We start from the raw sequence: 21,514 nt of genomic DNA, 5'->3' as shown, positions 1-21,514 counted from the left end.
CATTTTAATACCCTCCATCTCACTTCCCAATATTCAAGCCCAAATCATCACCCACCAGCTCCTTGCTGACGTCGCAGTCTTGTTGGAACGTGGTGGCCATTCACCAACCATCCAGAAATCCATCCATTTAGACCATCCATTGTAGTACAGTATTATTCAGTGAATACAACTATTTAAAAATGAGTCTTTGTGTATTTCTAAACCCACTGTAAATGTTTCTCTTTGTGAGGTTTGGTTTGGAGTGGCTGAAATGCATCTTTACGCACAACTGCCAGCCTGCATGGAGAGCTTCTTGAAACTCCAGAGACACCAGCAGCTTCAAATACCTGTTTGCTGCTCAACACTGGCTTTTTTATAGCTGCCCTTTTAATACAATACATTTTTTTGACAGGAACTTTCATTAATAAGCCTTTATCTGACCGAGTTCTACTGTGCTCTAAATCATTCACAAATCTTATGATAATTCGATAATCTCCATTCAGTTTCACACAATATTAGTTGTTCTCATGCCTTTTGCACAACATTGCACCATTTCATGCTTTTCATCTTCAAAAAGATCTTTCTTCCTTCCCATATTGCATGAGAACTGTGAATTGCTTAATAATGTGGAACAACCTCTAAGTAGGGTTTCCATAGATCTGGCAAATTATTTTGTCTGAGATTGATTCCAGTTATCTAAAAAGACATGGATAAATAAACAAACAAACATTTTCTTAGAAAAACTAAAATGTAAATGTTTATTGTACAGAAATCTTACTGATTTGTCTCTTGCATAATAATTTGGAATGCAGTGTATATATATATATATATATATATATATATATATATATATACTTTTTAACCATAAATACTCATCTTGCACTGTTTTGCGATCAGCCACACATTATGTAATCACGTTGGAAAGGTCATGCGTGACGTAGGCGGAAGTACCAATCCAATGTCTACAAAGCGAACTTGCAAAGTTAAATGCCATTTACCAAAAAAAAAAAAAGGTAAAACAATGATGTCGGATGATTTTGGAGTTAGAGGAGAAAATGAGATGTTTTTTCTGCGGTACTTTCGCCTAAGTCACGCGTGACCTTTCCAACATGATTACGTAACGCATGGCGCATTTGTGGTTACAAAGTATATACATTTTAATTTTTTTTTTTTTAAAAAGTGGCAGATCATTTCGCTAGATAAGACCCTTATTCCTCACATGGGATTGTGTAGAGCCCTTTGAGGCTGCATTGAAACTGCAATTTGCACCTTCAACCCGTTGTACCTTGGTGTTGTCCGCTATATGGAGAAAAATCCTGGAATGTTTTCCTTAAAAACTTTTCGACTGAAGAAAGAAAGACATAAACATCGTGAATGACATGGGGGTGAGCAAATTATCAGGAAATTTTAATTCTGAAATGAACTAATCCTTTAACTACTGTAGTTTTGTAGTTCTTGAGAATGAGGGCATGTCGCACAACCGGTCAATATTAGCATCTGGCTAATTTGAATGAATTTGCACCTAATACTTTTGTTCGTTTGTTTGTTTTTTATAAACAATAAAATACATGAAAAGTGTTTACTCCTCTCTTGTTGTGTTGCTATCTGTTAATTTAACTTTATTATTAGCATCGTTTTTACCCAGTTGCCCATGACTGTGTTGGATCAAACCTGCTGTAACCCATTTTTGAGCAGTAACCAACCGGTTGAGAAGTTTATCTTTATGAGAAAAATATATAAAAAAAGGACAAATAGTGTGCATACAGCAGTCTACATGGGCTATGATAAGAAATTCACTCCTGCTAAACCCGCTAATCGTGTAGATCTGAGTCTTTAATGTGTCAAGCTCCAGCCACGTGACTGAATGAGATACGTTCTGCTTTGATTTTGCCCAACAATGACTCTCCATGTCAATAAAATTCTGACAATGCGAGAGATACCAAGGACTTGTCGCGAAGGATCAGCGGACATCTTTAAAATCAAGATCACCTCAAGGGCAAGCTGACAAACATTCAGGGATACTTCAGTGATTACAATCTCAAGGCAAGCGTGAAGGAAAATAACTAAACAGGGGGATGGGAGTGAGGAGTTAAGGTATATTCAGTCAGAGAAATGTTCAGTCCAACAGTGACATTACAGTTGAAGGCCTCAATATCTTCGGTTCTGTTGTAAAAAAAGCAAAGATGTCAGAAAATAGATAATTGTGGAAACAGAAAACTACAACGCTTCCCTGCTGTTCTTCTACAAGCTTATTTACGAGGAATGCTTAAATGGATTTGCGGCAAATAAACATAAATGAGACACTTGGCCTACATCTGCACCTCAGATTAGTCTACTCCAGTGTCCTCTGCTGCGTTATTGTACAAAGCAGACTAATTATGTTCATTCACTCTGTACAATATGGTCTCCATGAGAGATCTGATTTCAGGCCACAATTTTCCTGCTGAATGCAGTTTTCTTGATCTCACTCTATATCTGTCTTGATTACTGCAGCCCCTTACTGTTTCTCTTCATTCTTTTTGGGACAGCTAGTGCCTGAGGAGAATGAAAATATAAATTACGCTGAGTCTGATCCATCTCTTGTGTAAAGTGCAATTTTTGCCACGATTTTGCCATCGAAGGCAAAATTTCAGTGATCGTAAAATACATCAAAATCAGTCTTTCGTCAATCCTCTCATTTTTTAGTAATATCTAATAGAAGTCTTAATGTTTATTTCATAATGTGCGGGTCTGAAAAGTCTGATTGGTTCTAGTGAATCATTTGGTTTAGACAGTTCAAGTAAAACGATTCAATAATTTAAGTCCCTTTTAGATCTTTTAACAGAAAACGCCTCGGGTTACGTATGTAACCCTGGTTCCCTGAGAAAAGGAACGAGACTCTGCGTCATGACACATTGGGAATGCATCATGACGCAGCGTCGACAGTTCCCACAAAAGGGAACGTCTCAGGTTACATATGTAACCCTGGTTCCCTGAGTAAGGAACGAGACTCTGCATCATGACACATTGGGAATGCATCATGACGCAGCGTCGACAGTTCCCACAAAAGGGAACGTCTCAGGTTACGTATGTAACCCTGGTTCCCTGAGTAGGGAATGAGACGCTGCGTCATGGCGCATTCCCAATGTGTCATGATGCAGCGTCGACAGTTCCCACGAAAGGGAATCAAGTGTTTTGGGGGTTGTTTACACAACACCGTTTTCAACTAAAAATGAGAAACTTTTTATGCATTTTGGCCATTCATTTACAAGAAAACGGCATGAAAAAATTTAAAGTAAATTAATTAAACATAAAAATCACATAACTCAATATGCAACTAGCAAGAAAACACTTAGCAACCATTTTAAACACCCTAGCAGCACCTTAACAACCACACACAATCCCTCGTAACCACCTACGGTTCTGATGGGAAAACGCCAATGTACAAATTAGGGCTGTCAACTGATTAAAAACCAAATGAATTGCATAATATGCCAATTAATGAATCCAAATGAATTGAAATTAGATCACATAATCAATATTCAGTCAGAAAAGCCTCCAGTGAAGACAATTCAGACCTTGCATTCTTGTGGTATGGGTTTCCATATGAGGCATGGGTAATTGGCATATTCCCTGCATGCTACCTGCAGTGATTAAGAAGTTTCAGAGTGGGCTGGCTTTTCTGCACAGGTCGTTCCACTATACAGTGATTATACCCTCGGTCCTGAGCCGCACACACACCGCCCCTCTCACCTCCCGGCCGTCGAGAAGAAAAACTGACAGCAATTACATGTGTGAGCACACTTTCGCGTGGGTGTGGACAAACACTCACATTCACGCTAAGACGCTTTTACAGGTGTTCGCATCAGTTCTTATAGAGTGACAGTGCTGGCACTGACTGCAGACATTATGTGTGATTCCCACAGCCTGCGTCTCAAATCTTGGCAGCACTGTGACGGTTGCATCAGAGTCTTCCAAGAGTACATATCAAAGTAAAGCACTAATGTGCTTAAACCATTATGCTAGTAATACAGGCCTGTAGTGCAGACTGCTTTGTTGCATTGAATGTGCTTCATATACCAAAACCACGGTTGAATTCACACTGGCAGATGAACTTATTGCTTAAACAACATGCCACTTTAGAAGACAAAGCAGTAGTTAAGGATTAGCTTCCCATTCTTAATATAAAGTGTAACAGTGCCTGTCTGTCACGGTTTTCAGATGCATTGTTTCCTTCTTGTCACGTGTTCTTTGTTTTGACAGTTGTGCGCGTGTTGAGTGTGTGCGAGTGTGTTTGTGGGTGTGTCCAGGCCACGACTATCATCATTGGATCCAGCTGCCACTCATCACCTTCCCCACCTGATGCTCATTCAGTCACCCTTCAAATACTCACCTCATTCCCCCATCCATTGTCAGATCGTTGTTTGGTGTCCTGTCTTGTGGTGTCCGTTCATGACCGATATTCCTGTGTTCGTCGTTCCAGTTCCTGTTCTCTTCTTCGTGTCTTCGTTCACCGTCTGGATTGGATTATCACCGTCACCACGCTTCATCACACCAGCACCATCCACGCAGCGATCACCTCAGTTCCTGTTGTCTGCCACGCCTGCCTGTCTCAGACCATTATTGTCTATCTCCTTCTATATTATAATAAACGGAGTTTACTTGCACTTGCTTCCTGTGATTCATCATGACAGAACGATCTGACCCAGGAACGGAAGCAGCAAGCTCGTCACAGTCTACGCTAGAGGATTTTGTCAACGGTAGCATCCGCCGCATGGAGTCGCAGGAGAGAGACCTGAACAAGACAGGTAGAGCAGTGCAGGCGTTGGCAGCGCAGGTGTCCGAGCTCACCCAGCAATTCCAGCTGTTTCGTGGTCCCGCTGCGCCACCCACACCGCCTGTTCGCTCACCATCACCAGAGGGCGCCCCCAGTTTGGAACCACGTCTTCCGATCCCGGAGTCTTATGGAGGTGAACCCAAATATTGCAGAGCGTTTCTCACACGCTGTTCTATGTACTTTGCTTTGCAGCCACGGACTTTTAGTACGGAGCAGAGTAAAGTGGCGTTTGTTCTCACCCTTCTGACGGGGAGGGCAGCCCTCTGGGGAACGGCAGTGTGGGGAGAACCAGGACATCTGCTGCACCTCGTTCCAGGCACTTTCGGCTGAGATGAGAGGAGTGTTCGATCGATCGGTCGCGGGGAAAGAAGCCGCTAGACAACTAGCTGAACTGCACCAAGGAGAGAAGTCGGTGTCTGATTATTCCATCGAATTTCGCACACTTGCAGCTGAGTGCCATTGGAACGAGGAAGCGCAGTGGGACATGTTCCTGCATGGGCTGGCTGATCGCGTCCAGCGGGAGATCTACGCGCTGGACCTCCCCCCGACTTTCAATGGACTCGTGGATTTGGCACTTCGGGTGGACGCTCGGCTGACCAGGGCCGAGCAGCGTGACCCGATTCTAAGGAACACGGAGTATTTGAGGTCCAGCAGCGGGGACGCGGTCAGCCCAGCTCAAGATCCCGAGCCCATGCAGGTGGGTCGAGCTCGGCTTTCCCGGGAGGAGCGGGAAAGGCGGAGGTCCCAAGGACTGTGCCTATATTGTGGTAGACCTGGACATGTTGCGTATAGTTGTCCGTTTAAAAGGGATAACCCGGCAGTAAATTTGAGGCTACTGTCGGGTGGGATCTCCGCCGGGAAGTCCTCAACCACCTCCACCCTCCTCCCGGTGAGACTGGGGTGGTCCACTCACGTTCACCAGTGTCGTGCACTTCTGGACTCGGGGGCAGAGGGTAATTTTCTGGACAGAGCTCTTGCTAACAAGCTTCACATCCCACTCAAACCCCTCTCCGACAGGATTACAGTTCACGCACTCAATGGACAACGCCTACCCACCATTTCGCACATCACAGATGACATCACCATGACCATCGCCGGCAACCATTCAGAACTCACCTCATTTTTTGTTTTTGATTCCCCCAACTCTCCGGTTGTACTTGGTCACCCCTGGCTCACGAAACACAATCCCCGGGTAGACTGGATCCAGAACTCCATCGTGGCCTGGAGCGAAAGCTGTCATAAGTCTTGTCTCGTTTCTGCCTGTTCGTCTGTCTCTGGTTCTGTGTTGCAGGAGGAAGCGATGGATCTGTCTAACGTGCCTGTCGAGTACCACGACCTGAAGGAGGTGTTCAGTAAGTCCAGGGCTGCTTCTCTCCCTCCGCATCGTCCCTATGACTGTGCTATAGATTTATTACCAGGTAAATCTCCGCCCAAGGGCAAGTTATATTCACTTTCAGTTCCTGAAAGAGAGGCTATGGAGAAATATATTTCTGATTCACTAGCAACCGGGTTTATTCGCCATTCCTCTTCTCCAGCGGGGGCGGGATTCTTTTTTGTGGGGAAAAAGGATGGATCTCTGCGACCTTGTATTGATTACCGGGGGTTGAATAACATTACGGTAAAGAATACTTATCCTTTGCCGTTAATGTCTTCGGCCTTCGAGAGATTGCAGGGAGCCTCCGTTTTCACAAAATTGGATTTAAGAAATGCTTATCATTTGGTCCGCATCAGGAGGGCGATGAATGGAAGACTGCTTTTAATACCCCTAGGGGGCACTTTGAATACTTGGTTATGCCGTTCGGGCTTTCCAACTCCCCAGCAGTCTTCCAGGCACTCGTCAATGACGTGCTGAGAGACATGGTCGATCAGTTCATATATGTCTACCTGGACGACATATTGATTTTTTCCTCGTCTCTCCAGGAGCATGTTCAGCACGTTCGACGAGTACTTCAGAGGTTGCTAGTGAATGGGCTTTTTGTCAAGGCGGAGAAATGCGTTTTTCATGCACAGTCTGTTCCTTTTCTAGGGTACATCGTGTCGACTGAGGGAGTGCGCATGGATCCTGAGAAAGTAAAGGCTGTGGTAGATTGGCCAAGTCCAGATTCCCGTAAGGCCCTACAGCGGTTTCTGGGGTTCGCCAATTTTTACCGTCGGTTTATCCGCAACTTCAGCCAACTAGCCTCACCTCTGACTGCCTTGACCTCCCCCAGGACTACGTTCAGGTGGTCAGACGCAGCAGAGGCTGCGTTTGCCAAACTGAAGGCTCGCTTTGTTTCGGCCCCCATTCTTGTTGCCCTGATCCATCACGGCAGTTTGTGGTGGAGGTCGACGCGTCAGAGGTGGGGGTAGGTGCAGTGTTGTCCCAGCGCTCTTCTTCAGACGATAAGATGCATCCCTGCGCGTTTTTGTCTCATCGTTTGTCTCCGCCGAACGTAATTACGACATTGGTAACAGGGAGTTGCTGGCAGTCAAGTTGGCCTTGGAAGAGTGGCGTCACTGGTTAGAGGGTTCTGGGGTACCCTTTATAGTCTGGACCGATCACAAGAACCTGGAATATATTAGAACAGCCAAAAGATTGAACTCCAGGCAGGCTCGGTGGGCACTTTTTTCGGACGTTTTGATTTTACCATCTCGTACCGCCCGGGTTCCAAAACATCAAACCCGTTTGTTTGTCACTTTTTTTTGATCGTTCCGAACGCCCGTCTACTCCCGTGTGTATTTTACCTGAGACATTAGTGGTCTCCACTCTGACATGGGAGGTCTAAGAGAGAGTCAAAGCGGCTCTAGAAGGGTAACGCCTCCGCCCGAGTGTCCACCTAACCGCTTATTTGTGCCGGAGGAACTACGGTCCAGAGTTATCCAGTGGGGTCATTGTTCCAATGTAGCGTGTCATCCAGGAGTCTGTCGAACTAAATTTTTAGTCAAGCAACGATTCTGGTGGCCCCGCATGGCTCGTGACGTTCGTGATTTTGTGTTGGCTTGTTCAGTCTGCGCTGTTGGTAAGACTTCCAATCGTGCTCCAGATGGGTTGCTCCAACCGCTGTCAGTCCCTTCGAGACCCTGGTCCCACATTTCGCTCGATTTTATCACCGCCCTCCCACCCTCCCAAGGGTATACGGTTGTTTTGACCGTAGTGGACCGGTTCTCGAAGGCAGCTCATTTTATCCCCTTGCCCAAATTACCATCAGCCAAGGAGACAGCGGTTACCGTCATTGACCACGTCTTTCGGCTTCATGGCCTCCCGGTAGACGTGGTCTCTGACAGGGGTCCCCAATTTGTATCCAAATTTTGGCAGGAGTTTTGTAGATTGCTGGGGGCGACTGTTAGTTTGTCCTCTGGGTTCCATCCCCAGAGCAATGGTCAGACTGAGAGAGCCAATCAAGATTTGGAGCGAACGTTACGATGTTTGGTCTCTAAGAATCCTTCCTCGTGGAGTCAGCAGCTCTCAATGGTGGAGTACGCCCACAATACGTTACCAGTGTCGTCCACGGGCCTTTCTCCGTTTGAGTGTAGCGTAGGTTACCAGCCACCAATCTTTCCCGGTCTGGAATCCGAAGTCGCGGTCCCCTCCGCACACGCCTTTGTCCAGAGGTGTCACCGTACCTGGACGAGAGCCCGTGAGACTCTCCTCCGGGTAAGGGAGCGCACCAAGGCCAAGGCCGATCGCCACCGGTCAAGGCCTCCCGTGTACGTCGTTGGTCAAAGAGTGTGGCTTTCTACTAAGGATATTCCTCTCCGCTCCGTCTCTAACAAGCTTGCTCCTAAATTTATTGGTCCGTTCACTGTTACCAAGATTGTTAGCCCGGTAGCAGTCCGCCTCAAACTTCCTCCTGCGTACAGGAGGGTTCATTCCGTCTTCCATGTGTCCAAGATTAAGCCCGTTTTTCACTCGGCCATTAATCCGCCTGTTCCGGTTCCCCCACCGCCGCGACTCGTAGATGGGGAACCGTCTTATTCGGTTAATCGGATTCTGGACTCTAGGCGGAGGGGACGCGGATTTCAGTACTTGGTGGACTGGGAAGGTTACGGTCCGGAGGAGAGGAGTTGGGTACCTGCCAGGGACATTCTGGATCACACCCTTATCGATGATTACAATCGACAGGTAAGGGAGTCGGGGGACGCCCGGGGGCGTTCCGAGGAGGAGGGGTACTGTCACGGTTTTCAGATGCATTGTTTCCTTCTTGTCACGTGTTCTTTGTTTTGACAGTTGTGCGCGTGTTGAGTGTGTGCGAGTGTGTTTGTGGGTGTGTCCAGGCCACGACTATCATCATTGGATCCAGCTGCCACTCATCACCTTCCCCACCTGATGCTCATTCAGTCACCCTTCAAATACTCACCTCATTCCCCCATCCATTGTCAGATCGTTGTTTGGTGTCCTGTCTTGTGGTGTCCGTTCATGACCGATATTCCTGTGTTCGTCGTTCCAGTTCCTGTTCTCTTCTTCGTGTCTTCGTTCACCGTCTGGATTGGATTATCACCGTCACCACGCTTCATCACACCAGCACCATCCACGCAGCGATCACCTCAGTTCCTGTTGTCTGCCACGCCTGCCTGTCTCAGACCATTATTGTCTATCTCCTTCTATATTATAATAAACGGAGTTTACTTGCACTTGCTTCCTGTGATTCATCATGACACTGTCCCCTTTTTCAGCGGCACTGGATCTGGAAATATTTTTAATTATTTTTTTTTCCATGGGAATTTTTAAAAAAGTCTTTGTTAAAGTGTTATAAGCCATGAACCAAGCCAATCAGCTACGAGGTGAATCGCAACACTACAAACTTTGATTTGGAGCAAAAAAGTATTTGAAAATCAGACAACAATAAAAGGGTACAAGACTATGTACTTAATGGTTTTAGTGATGATAAGAACTACAATTCCATGAAGCATTGTTTATTGCAAAATATGCATATATACCAACATTTAAGTTTTTTGAGAGTGACTCGATTACGCCATTCGCAGTGTTTCATCGAAGTGGGCGGACCCAAAGAGCTATTGTGGCTATTGTGATTCTCTGATTGGTGGAACTTTCTGTACCGCATCATGGGTAATGTAGTTTGTCACCAAAAATCCTGCTGTTAACAATTATTTTAAAAAATAAGCTGAAATAATGCCGGCTGATGGCTTCAGCAGAAGCAAATACCATTGATTAACAACCTCGTAGTTCACAGTAGGGTTGCCTTTAGGTTTCTAAGTTATTAAAATCATTTTTCATATGGACTGTTGCGCTCTATATAAGCTTTAGTGAAATCAGCTATTTGTCACTTAACCCTCAGGGATCTGAGGATTTTTGGGGCCTTGGAGAAATTTTGACATGCCCCGACATTTGTGCTTATTTCAGTTGTTCATAAACATATTAATGGAAAAAGTGTCATTACACTGTATTCAGCACAAACTAGGCTACAATAATATGTGAGGAACATGTATGTACATGTTTGTGTTTTTGAAGGAATAATGTTGATGCGTGGTTATTGAAAAAACAAAAAAACTTAAGTCACTGAAATAAGGCCAACAAATATATATTAAATCTTTGTTCACAAGACTTCTGGGTATTTGAGGTTGTAGACTACAGTTTTTGCTTCAAAATGAGGTAAAAAATTATGCTGCCTGCTTGTTCATATAAAACAATAGAGAGATTTAAATTTTCTAAAACATCTTTGGTCAAGAAACACAGTATGCGTGGAGGCGTGAATAATCATGAATAATGGGTGATTCTCACCTGAGAAGACAAAATAATTGCATAAAGAGCTCTAATGAGCTGCATAAATAATGAGGCCTTTCTGTCAGGTAGGCTGTGAAAAAACCCTCTGTTGATCATGTCTCAAATCTCATCATAATGTAAATCAAACATACAGAAAAAATAGTAATACTGTGAAATATTATTACGATTTAAAATAATGGTATTCTATTAGGCTATATTCTTTAAAATATAATGTATTTCTGTGATGCAAAGTGTCTGAACAATTATGTTACCTCTATGGCATTTCATTAATGCTTTTAGCTTAAAAGCATGCACATTTGGAGAAATACTGATGGATTCTCATATGTTTGTCAATTTTCTATACAGAGGAGTAATATTTATTCAGGGTTTATTGTCATTACTATGAGTGCTGGATACTGTGTTTTGAATTCATACTTGCAGCCGGAGGGCGCTCTGTACACCTTTAGTCCACAAATGCCTGAGCACTAAAGAGGAATAGGCAATCAAGGAACTAACCGAACTAACAGAGGCCAGAGATCGCTAACTATGGCTATTCAAAACACTTTTCAAGACAATAAATACACGATTGAGACGATGAATGCATGTATTGACTGAATTTGCCTCTGAATAGCGCTGACTCCGTGGGCGTGGCCGCATTAGTGGATAATGAGCTGAAACACGGACTTCTGACATGGCTCTCTTTTCATACAGATTACATAGACACAGAATATTTGTTTTCGATTTGACTTACAGGATTTAAAACCTGACATTTCAATGTTTTTTTAGACATAAGTCTAATTTTTTTGTCATTAGTATTCACTAAGTTACAGTTCATTTTCTGAGAACTATCAGATTGGACTTCGTTCAGAGGGAGACGAGAGATCACGCATCATGTTTTCTTTTTTTTACAAAAAGCACAACATTTTGTTGTTACTCTGAGTGTACACAAATGAAAGAAGATATTCAACAGATTAAGATGGTGTATAACTTTTAATTGTATGTGCAACATTGACAGAGTATTTTGAGTCTCTTTCATACTGGTTAGAAAAAAAACGCGGTGATCACGCCGGCGTGACCGCCGACCCGAGTGTTAAAATATGTAATAAGCTTATATATATATATATCTATATATATATATATATATATATATATATATATATATATATATATATACACAAATATATATACATATATATATACATATATATATATATATATATATATACACATATATATACATACATTATATATATATATATATATCTATATATATATATATACATATATATACATATATGTATTTAAATGATTATTATAGAGAATATTTATATTAAGTTGGTAAATAGTATCATAAAAATAGTAAATAAAAATATGAAAATATTACCATTACATAACTATAATGTTGCAACATTAATAATAATATTAGTAGTAGAAAATAAATGTAAAGTTTATATTTATAAAAAAAATTCTAAGCCTTATACAAAGATTTTTTAAAACAAGTAAAAAGTCTTTATCCAATTGAATCCAATTTGTGTTTCGTATTATGCTCACAACGATCAAATACAACTAAAAGAGGCACTGAAAGGGCACAAAACAGTGTCCTCTTTTAAAGAATGATGATTTTGGCTCCATGCTGGTCGGAGGACAGGAACCATCTTTCAGCTTATCTGTTTTTAATCAACAGATGTGTCCCCAAGTGGAGCAGCTCCATGACGACCAACTGTCTGTCACATGCTGATAATAGAAACACTCAAAATGCATCAGAAATCAAGTAAAAATGTTGCATGTGTGTGTGTGTGGGGGTGTGTGTCATTCATGAAATTTGGCGGAAGTTCTACAACATTTAAAGGGAGATGGTTTGTTCATATAAAAATAATTTCATGTCAATTTGTTCAGGTTCCAGAAGCCAAAATCTCATTTCTTTTTTCGATAGAGAAATTTATTTTTTAAAGACAACATTTAAACCTTTCAAGACATACTGACCATGCGCTCAGAAATTGCTAATCAGTGATTTATGCTTCAGCTTAATCCACATGTCAGTACCAATTAAAGAAAGTTTTTTTTGTTTTTTTTAATATATGACATTAAGGCTTAAATGCATATTGAGCTTTTTCAACTGAAATCAATTTGCACTGCTATATCTTAAAATATGCTTTGTCTCAAGATACACACCAGTAATGTTTTTTTTTTTTTTTTTCTAAGGCACAATTACTTAAATATCCTAATTGAACTAAGGTCTAATCCTGGCTTAATCTAAGCCCTGTCTGTGAAACCAGGCCATAATCACATAACAATAAATATTTAACTTGCATATGGCATTTGTGTTAGTATTACGTAACAGTGCACATATGTAATATGGTTGTGTTGTCCCTTTGGAGAGGGTGTCCCACAATCATTATCGCTTCATGGCTCTGGTATTACCCATATGACCTGTGTTATGTCACACGAAATTAATTTACCCTCAGACTAATCACATGACTTGCCCCAAGCGCAGCTGTGAATGCTAGGAAATTTGCCATTTCTTTCTGTACTGCAAATATGAATGAACCAAAGAAGCTAAATGTTATAATATGATGTTAACTACACATTTAAATTATAAACAAGATCATATTTATCCTAAGTGTCACTAGAAACATCACTAGAAGGCTACAGTAAATAAGGATAGTTACCCACCAAGATAAAGGAAAGTACATGGACACATGTTTTTGTTAGCACTTTCCTTTTTCTAAGGATAACACATGTTCAATATCTCACTGGAAATCCAAAAGTACTCCTCTCCTTGGAGGATCTCCAAAGGACGTGCTAACCCTGCAGAGAAGATGGGCCACCTCAGAGGAGCTGTCCTGCTTCCCTGGCTTAAAATATCACGTTTAGTCACGCGCACACGAATACACACAGACGCAGATGCCTGTATGGATAAAGCCCTATGCACTCAGCTGATTAGTGTTTGCTTGTTGGACAGGACTGCGATGACACCTCTGCATAATTATGAAATCGCTTTACTTGATTTGCTATAATCCTGAGACAAAAGCCCAAAGACCTGCTAACGCTGCCACACATTGATTTCACATAATCGGCAAATAAATAGGTAAACACGTGCAAAACTGCTAAACCAAAACTTTTCTAATGATTTAAAGATCGTAATATACTGTAGAGCACAGCGACAAAGTTTTCATTGGATACTTTAAAACATCATTTCTGAAATATAATTTTATAATGTGTGATATACATGTGATATGCCACCAGAAAGTCAAATATATTGCAAATTTATTGTCATAATTTAGAAATAAAAGGCAATTCCTACCCTGATTTTAGCCTTCTTATCTGAACGCTCTGTTTTAAGGGGCGTGTCTGCTGTGAGACTTCAGTGTAAACGCCCACTGCTGTGATTGGCTAACATCTTTGCAAATGAAATAGCTAAGTATTACTCTCTCGAAAACTTTTAGCATGTTTTTAATATTACAGCTCTCAAGGTTAACTAATCGTGAAAAGTGCTGCAGATCTATGGCGTTATATTTAGATCGTGGCATGAAAGGTTGCAGCGATGAACACTGTAGTCGATCACAAACATGTTGTTGAGTGCATGAAAGCAGTGATCTCGTCATTGCAACTCAATTTCTGCATACTAATGAATGCTTTTATCATAACTAACAGTGCAAACGCGATGTAACTAAAATATTAGTTGAATAAAACAAGAGTTTTGGCACGAATCCAGGTGATAAACTCGCGCTGTTTGATTGACAGCTCCAGCGACTGCAAAGGGAACGTTCTTTGATCGCTTTCTATTTCTAATTAAATCACTGTTTAAATAACAGATTATTTTCGTCCTACTTAGAGGAACAACGTGAAGTTGACCGCTTTGATTTACTGACAAATAGACAAAGAACATCTGACTGTACATGAATCATTACATATCAGATCAGGCATTAGAATTAACACATTTACATTTGTTGTTGCATTACTGTCGAGTCCATATGGCAAATGTTTGCAAAACCTGTGCTGAAATGCATTTGATTTACCAAAGAATCCATAGTGAAATGTACCAAATACAAATAAATAATGCTCAACTGAGACATTCAAATGGTTGAAAAAAATAAAAAAAACAAGTTCCTAGCATTAGGATCCTTTGAAAGGTAATGTTATTTTTAGTCCTGTATCGTTGTTCTCTCTTTGTCGTCATCTCAATAACATACCATTGGGCGTTGCTAATGTTGCAATGATGAAGTAGACATTGATTTCTTCTGCAGAGGTGGCATTTCACCTATCTTTAGGCACATTCTGGGACGTTTGCTGGGCCTGGCTTTTATTGAACTAACAAGGACGTTTTCAGTTCTGAAACTTACAGGATATTCTTATAGTGCTTATTAAAAGCTCAAAGAAAAGTTGATTTCTCAATTCATGACCTCTATAATGTGCTTAAAACATAAAAGAACATTCAATGTTTCACAACAAGCATATCATGGTGCATCCTTGGTTGCTTATGGTGTTAGATAAGAAATTAAAACCTGCAGGGTGTCTGTACGCCAAAAAAACACATTTAACTTACAGCTCGAAAAGTTGGAGATTCTGAAAGAGTTGCCATGAGAGAGTTGTCAGAGGGTTCCCGGACAAGTTTCTGCAGGGGAGAGAAAACAGAGAGAGAGAGAGAGTTTAATGATTTAACACTGACTATTTGCGACAAGGTGATAAAGAAAACACAGGGGAGCCAAACAACGGCAGTGCGGCGACCAGCCCAAAGTTAAGAGAATAAGTCCAATGGCATGCTACCTTGCAGCCCGGCAATTCAATAAACAGAGATTTGGTCATTTTCAAGACAACAAATTAAATTGAGGAGAAGGAAGCCTGGAGCCTTAAAAGCCACTAAACTCAATACAATGCTAAATGACTGTGAAGTAGATAAGGCATGTTTTCAGAACAGAGTTTTCAGATGTGGGAGGTCATGATGGAATCATTAATCAAAAACAGAAGTGAGGGTTTCTAAATGATGTTTGTGTCAAGTCCAGTCCAGTAACTAATACAGTTGGATGGCACAGAAATTCAAGGTATAATTATTAAGGGGATAGTTCATCCAAAAATTTAAATTCTCTTATCATTTACTGACCTTCATGCCATCATGCCATGTACAGTACTGAGTATTAACTGATTACATGAAATCTTGATTGCTGTACGTAATCAGATTTCAAAAATTAAGTACTTGTAATTAGATTATATTACATTTTAGTGTACTCGTAATGAGACTACAGTTCGTTTTTTTTATGGATTACATGATTACATGTTATTCTCACAATGGCAGTAAATTATTCATAATTTATTGATTCTCCCTACTATTACCTTTTTTTAAAAAGCCTAAAAAGCCTTAATAGTCAAATGACATGAAAGTAAACAAATAAAATATTTAATCTTTTTTAGTAACTGTTTTATTTTGATTGTTTTTATTTTAAAATTCTATATTTTGTAGTTCCTTCACGAATCCCACTTTGGGAATCCTTGACGTAATGTAATATTTAATGCACTTCATGTTGTGCATAACGAAAAGAATGGAATATATTTTCTTTCTCTTTGTATTTTTATATCAATATGGTACAAGATTTTCCTATTCAAATCAATGTAATAAACGAGTTATCTAAAAGTAATCAAAAAGTAGTCAGATTATATTACCTTAAATGTGTAATGTAATGGATTACGTTAGTAACTACAACTTTTGTCAAGTAATTTGGAATCAGTAATGAATACAATTTCTAAGTAATCTACCCAGCACTGCCAATGTATTTAATTTTCTCTCTGTAGATCCACAGCAATCGTGACGGTAATCCATACAACTCTAGTGAATTAATCAATGTCCTCTGAAGAGAAACGTGTGAAAAATACTAATATTTGAACTTTTTGAAATCATTGTTTCCGGTCTACTGTCATATGAGCGCTCATGAGAGGGACGTTGTGACATGTGATGTACAGTAAGTGTGTTGTGAAGCTCGAGCGAGACGAAACTGCGAAGTAAAGAGGATGTATGACTAGACCGAAAGGTTATTTTACACACCTATCATTTGGCTTCAGAAGATATTGATTCCTCCACTGGAGTCATATTGATTACTGTCATAATTGTTGTTTGTGGCTTTTCAAGAATCAACCGAGAGGCACTTATTCATTTGCATATTTTGGGTGTACATTCCTTTAAACTAAAAGAAAACATCAGTTCAGTTTTTAGATCTTTCCTCTTGCATACGTACATGCACAACTACACAACGCCTTGTGGGACGGCAGCAAGCTATGCCCCTCCTGGGGCTGAAACAAAAACCCTGGAGCCTCACTAACAGGCCTTCATTATCAATATTTATTGAATACTTCAGATCACTTAATACCCCCAACACTGGCCCGCTCAGATCCTATCAGGAGCAGTTGACAGATAATCAATGCACCCAGATGCATCCTTTCGCCCCAGTGCTGCCCAGGGGACCAGAGCGTGCTGGCTGCCCGTCCCTGACCCATCCCTTCACCTGCATTTTCTTTCAGCATCTACTGACAGCAAAACAAAAAATCATTACAGCTAACTAGAACAACTGTACACAGAGAAATAGAAGTCAAGCCTTAACAGCCAGATCTAGGCCTTTACGACTTGAGTTAACCAAGTACAATTATCAAACATGTACAGTAAATTCAAAATGAAATTAAAATGATCATGGTAATAATGCACAACTGTGTGTGTGTGTGTGTTTTTAAGTGATTTTTGATCAAAAGTGATAGTTAAGACTTTTACATAAATTACACTCTGTTTGACAACATAAATTTAATTCTTTTTTTTCTAAACATTCGTTTCTTTAAAAATGTAAACTTTATTTAGCAACCCCAGCACACATATTTTTTGCAGCTAATAAAGTCATAACGGGATAAAACTGCGCTAAAAGGGCCCTTTTGGCATATCATGGAAAAAAGATATAAGTGCCGCTGAAAACAAGGTGTGCTTCCTGAAGAGCTCTTGAAAGGAACCAAGTGAAATGAAAACACCCACTTGTTGGATATTTTCAAGACAAAGTCACTTCAACATGCTAATGTGCGTAATCTGAATCTGCTTAGCCGGTCCCTAGTGTGGCGCATAAGGAATCTCCAGCAGCAAAAAATAAATAAATAAATAAATAAAATAAAAAGTGCTTGCTGCTCTGACTTGTTGCCATAGCAACTTCAGCCTGCGAATCCTCACACTTTCTTTTCTTCCCATTTCCTGTGTCGCAGGATGGGAGGCAGGGAACCAGCTAACCACTCACGGAGAGCGTCCTGACACCCACCGCAGACACGAGAAGGTGTCGGGTGGGAAAAAGACAGACAAAAATGTATAAATTGACAAACAAAACAACCTTCGGTTCCTCAAACGAAAGTTTCTCGGTAACGCACCCACTCCTGCTCCGCTTGCCCTCGGCATTCTAATCACCTCATTAAATTGATAATGAGATTATTAAGGTGGCCTCCACAGGGACACACAAACGCTCTGTATTTTGGCGAGGATATTATTATTCTCAGCACACAGAAGAGTTCATCTGGACAGTGGGCTTTAAAGGAAAGGGGTCTGGAGGATCAGGACAACTAAATAACATGGAGTGCTGTCCATCATGGCTTGATTCCTGAAAGACCCTCACACAATAACAAATATTCAATGGAAAAATAACTTTCAAGGACTTCAACAGCTAGGGGAACTGGATCATGAAAACCAGAAGATTCTGACTATTGCATATTGATGAACTTACTAACAGAACTCTAAGAGATTTTAATGTATTTGAAGACAGAAAAAGTTATGGGGAGAGAGAAAGATGAAAGAGGAATCATTTAATTTTTTCCCCAAAAAGCAATAGAGGCATTTTTTGGCTTACTTTCTAAAGGGTTTCAGAAAGACAAATAAATAAAGACATGAAAAAAAATCGCATTAAATTTTCTCTGTTTTTACACAAATCTCTTTTCTTTAATTTATACGGAATTTAAGTCTATATTATATATCGACAAACCAACATTTGGTTTGGCTGAAAAAAAGTTTTAGAATAAAAATAAATCTTATTATTATTAATTGTACTCAAAATAATAAAATAACAGAATCAGAATTTTAAACAGTATAGTATTTCAGAGGTGTTAATATAAAATTGATCAAACTGGAAAAAAAACAGAATATCAAAAATATCCTTGACAAAAAATCTTGATATTAAGTTTGAAAGAAAGAAAGAAAGAAAGAAAGAAAGAAAGAAAGAAAGAAAGAAAGAAAGAAAGAAAGAAAGAAAGAAAGAAAGAAAGAAAGAAAGAAAGAAAGAAAGAAAGAAAGAAAGAAAGAAAGTAAGTCAAGGCTCTATTCTGGATATTATTCATGGAGAATTCCACTCATTCATCAGCATAAAAACTCACCTCTGTTCATGTTTTTATTCTCATAAATTGTAATTAATTGAAAATATGAAAGTAGATTTCCAAAGAACTGAAAATAATCACACACGTCGTTAGTTTGGAAATACAGCACAATAAACAAAGATGCGTGTGAACTGTCTTACTCCCTTGAGGGAGTTTAGCTCCTAAATAAACCCTTTCAGATTGTCGCAGACTATCAATTACGGTAATGACTTTCAGAGAAGAATGAGGCATGTGCGAGTGGTGAATGAGAACAGGAGTGCCTTTAAACACTTCCTGTTAGCAGCATTATGGCTGTACGCGTATGTTTACACGTCCGTTAGCATGCCTACATGTGCTTGATGCGCATGTAAAGGTGGAGGGGGTCTCGATGTGTGCCCTTGCATACGAATGATGTCATTACCGTGTCATCCATTCGGAGTCTGGCACATGTGGGACGTGGGAAGGAGGGTTAAGGGCCTTATTGAGACAGATCATTCACCCGCATTAGCATAGAGAAAGAGGAATTATTGAGTCCCTCTGAAAGCTTCATTAGCTCCTAACCAGACACTGCACTTGCCAAGCACACGCTTCCATGCGCTCGTTTCTGCTGTTCTTGGATGTGTGACGGTCAGCCTCGGAGAAGGTGATGACGATAACGCATGAAAGTGGAATCGGGCCTTCACTGGTCTGTGGTGTAGCAAAGCTGCCCAAACCGCCATGTGTGCGCATGCAGGAAGTGTCCTTTTCAAAGGTCATACTTCGTTACAGTCAGAAGAAATGTCAGCTAAAATTGGATTTGGAGAAGAGGCAATAAAGAAATAAATAATCAAATCACACATCAAACGTGACGTGAGACCTAAATACAAAGGTTGAGATCGTTATTAAAAATAGAAATGGACAATATTTCTGAGAGTACTTTCAGAAAGTCAACTTAACAGGTGATATTTACTGTGATAACAGCAAATTAATTCCTAAATTAAACGGACATTGTTTATAACCAGTCTAAGGCAAGCTACTCAAAAAATAGCTAAGATGCTAAGCTACCAACTACTATACAGAAAAAATGAACTGAGCAAATTATTATTATTATTATTATTATTATTATTATTATTATTAATAAATAATGGGTTATTAAGCAAAAGCTACTTGAAAGAGCTAAGTCGCTAAGCTACCAACTACTGTACAGTAAATAAGCTAAGCTAAGCTGATGGTTAACCTTTAGAGAGAAGCTAAAAGGCTAAAGTAGATTTAAAAAATTTGAAAACCATGAAGCCAAATAGCTGATGATAGATAATTTTCTCTTTTTTTTCTTGTCTTAACAGTTAGAACAGCCAGAGAAACACTATCACTAAAACAATCAAGTCAAACTGCCTAACTGAAGTAAGCACTGACCTCGATCACGGTGACATCAAAACAAACTTATTTTTAACAAATCATCAACTTCTAAACCTCTGGTAACTGTCAATAACAACTTTTCTAGATGTATATCAGAAATAAAGTCAATCTGGTTAGTAATAAGTGAAGCTGTTAATGCTGTTTGTTTAATCAGAACTTGAGAGATTTAATGTCTTCAGTTGATTTCATTGAAGGCTGTGGCTGAAGTTGTAGTTCTTGTTGTTCCTCTGTCCTTCAGTGATTCTGCTTGTTATCATCGTATTATCTCATTAACTCCAGCATGTTTCTGTGTTACATTTAACAGCCTGTAGTGTGCACACTGAGCAGTGTTCATTTCATCTGGGCTAACCCATGTGGGTCCTCCATGGAAACTGTGGACAAAAATGTCTGGGCCCCAGTTAGACAGCCTAGGTTACACCCATCTGGGCCCCACCATGCTGTGCTGGCTGGGTATCTGTCTTAAATGCGGTCAGGGAAAAAAGGATCTTTCGCACCCAAGGACACTTTTCATAGTTCCTTGGCTGAAGTACCCGGATAGTACCACAAGAACTAAGAACGATTTTAGTTATAGGAACTCCTTTTGGGGGAACTAAATTAGCTGCTACTTCAGAGTAGGGTCTAAACCAGCACTATAGGAACTATCAGTGACAAACATGTCAAACACCGACACCCGGCATTTTAAAAAGCAGTGTAAGCATATTTACTTCACAAACATGGAAAACAGCGATAACGACATTTACTCGCTGTCTGTAGGGTTGTGTTCTTTTTTCCGCTTCAATGATATGTAATACTGAAAGTTGCCATAGGTGAGTTCCTGTCTTAGACCCACTTTTTGCTCTTTCAGTCGCATAAACTGTGTGTTTACATTCCATCTCCGTTATCACGAAACCCACGACACACAACAAACAGCTCTGATCACGGCATCCTCCATCCACCAGTTTTTAGTGAGTCTAAATGCTGCTTTCAAAGACGCCGCTGTCGACCGCTTCAGGGGTCCTATTCTCAGTGTGAATGCAACCAGGAACATGGGCCGGGGGAGAAATTAGTTCTTGAGGAACTATCCTATACCCCTTTTCCACCAAGGCAGTTTGAGTGCTGGTTCGGAGCCAGAGCCTAGTTTCAAATCAGTTCTTTGTCTTTCAACACACAAAGCACCAGCTCCGAACCAGAAAAAGTGGTTTGTAAGAAGCACCAAAACATTGCTGGGCTAGAAGTAAGAACCACTTGTGTCAGGAGCTGGGGGCGGGGTAACCGTGACCAACAAG

At 40.5% G+C, this 21,514-nt stretch overlaps 1 protein-coding gene across 3 annotated transcripts in view; it reads right to left on the bottom strand.

Moving 5' to 3' along the window:
• ntrk3a (neurotrophic tyrosine kinase, receptor, type 3a) overlaps positions 1-21,514 on the bottom strand; it is a 242,810-nt gene that overhangs the window by 132,843 nt on the left and 88,453 nt on the right. For all 3 annotated transcript variants that reach the window (XM_067379609.1, XM_067379611.1, XM_067379610.1), the window contains exon 4: positions 15,043-15,111. In XM_067379609.1, coding sequence (XP_067235710.1) covers positions 15,043-15,111 — 69 coding nt within the window. The remainder of the gene's footprint in view (positions 1-15,042; positions 15,112-21,514) is intronic.

This window comes from Chanodichthys erythropterus, chromosome 24, assembly GCF_024489055.1.
Source record: "Chanodichthys erythropterus isolate Z2021 chromosome 24, ASM2448905v1, whole genome shotgun sequence".
Classification (NCBI taxonomy): domain Eukaryota; kingdom Metazoa; phylum Chordata; class Actinopteri; order Cypriniformes; family Xenocyprididae; genus Chanodichthys; species Chanodichthys erythropterus.
Note: the sequence above shows the minus strand (reverse complement) of the source record. Positions and strands in the feature narration are given on the sequence as shown.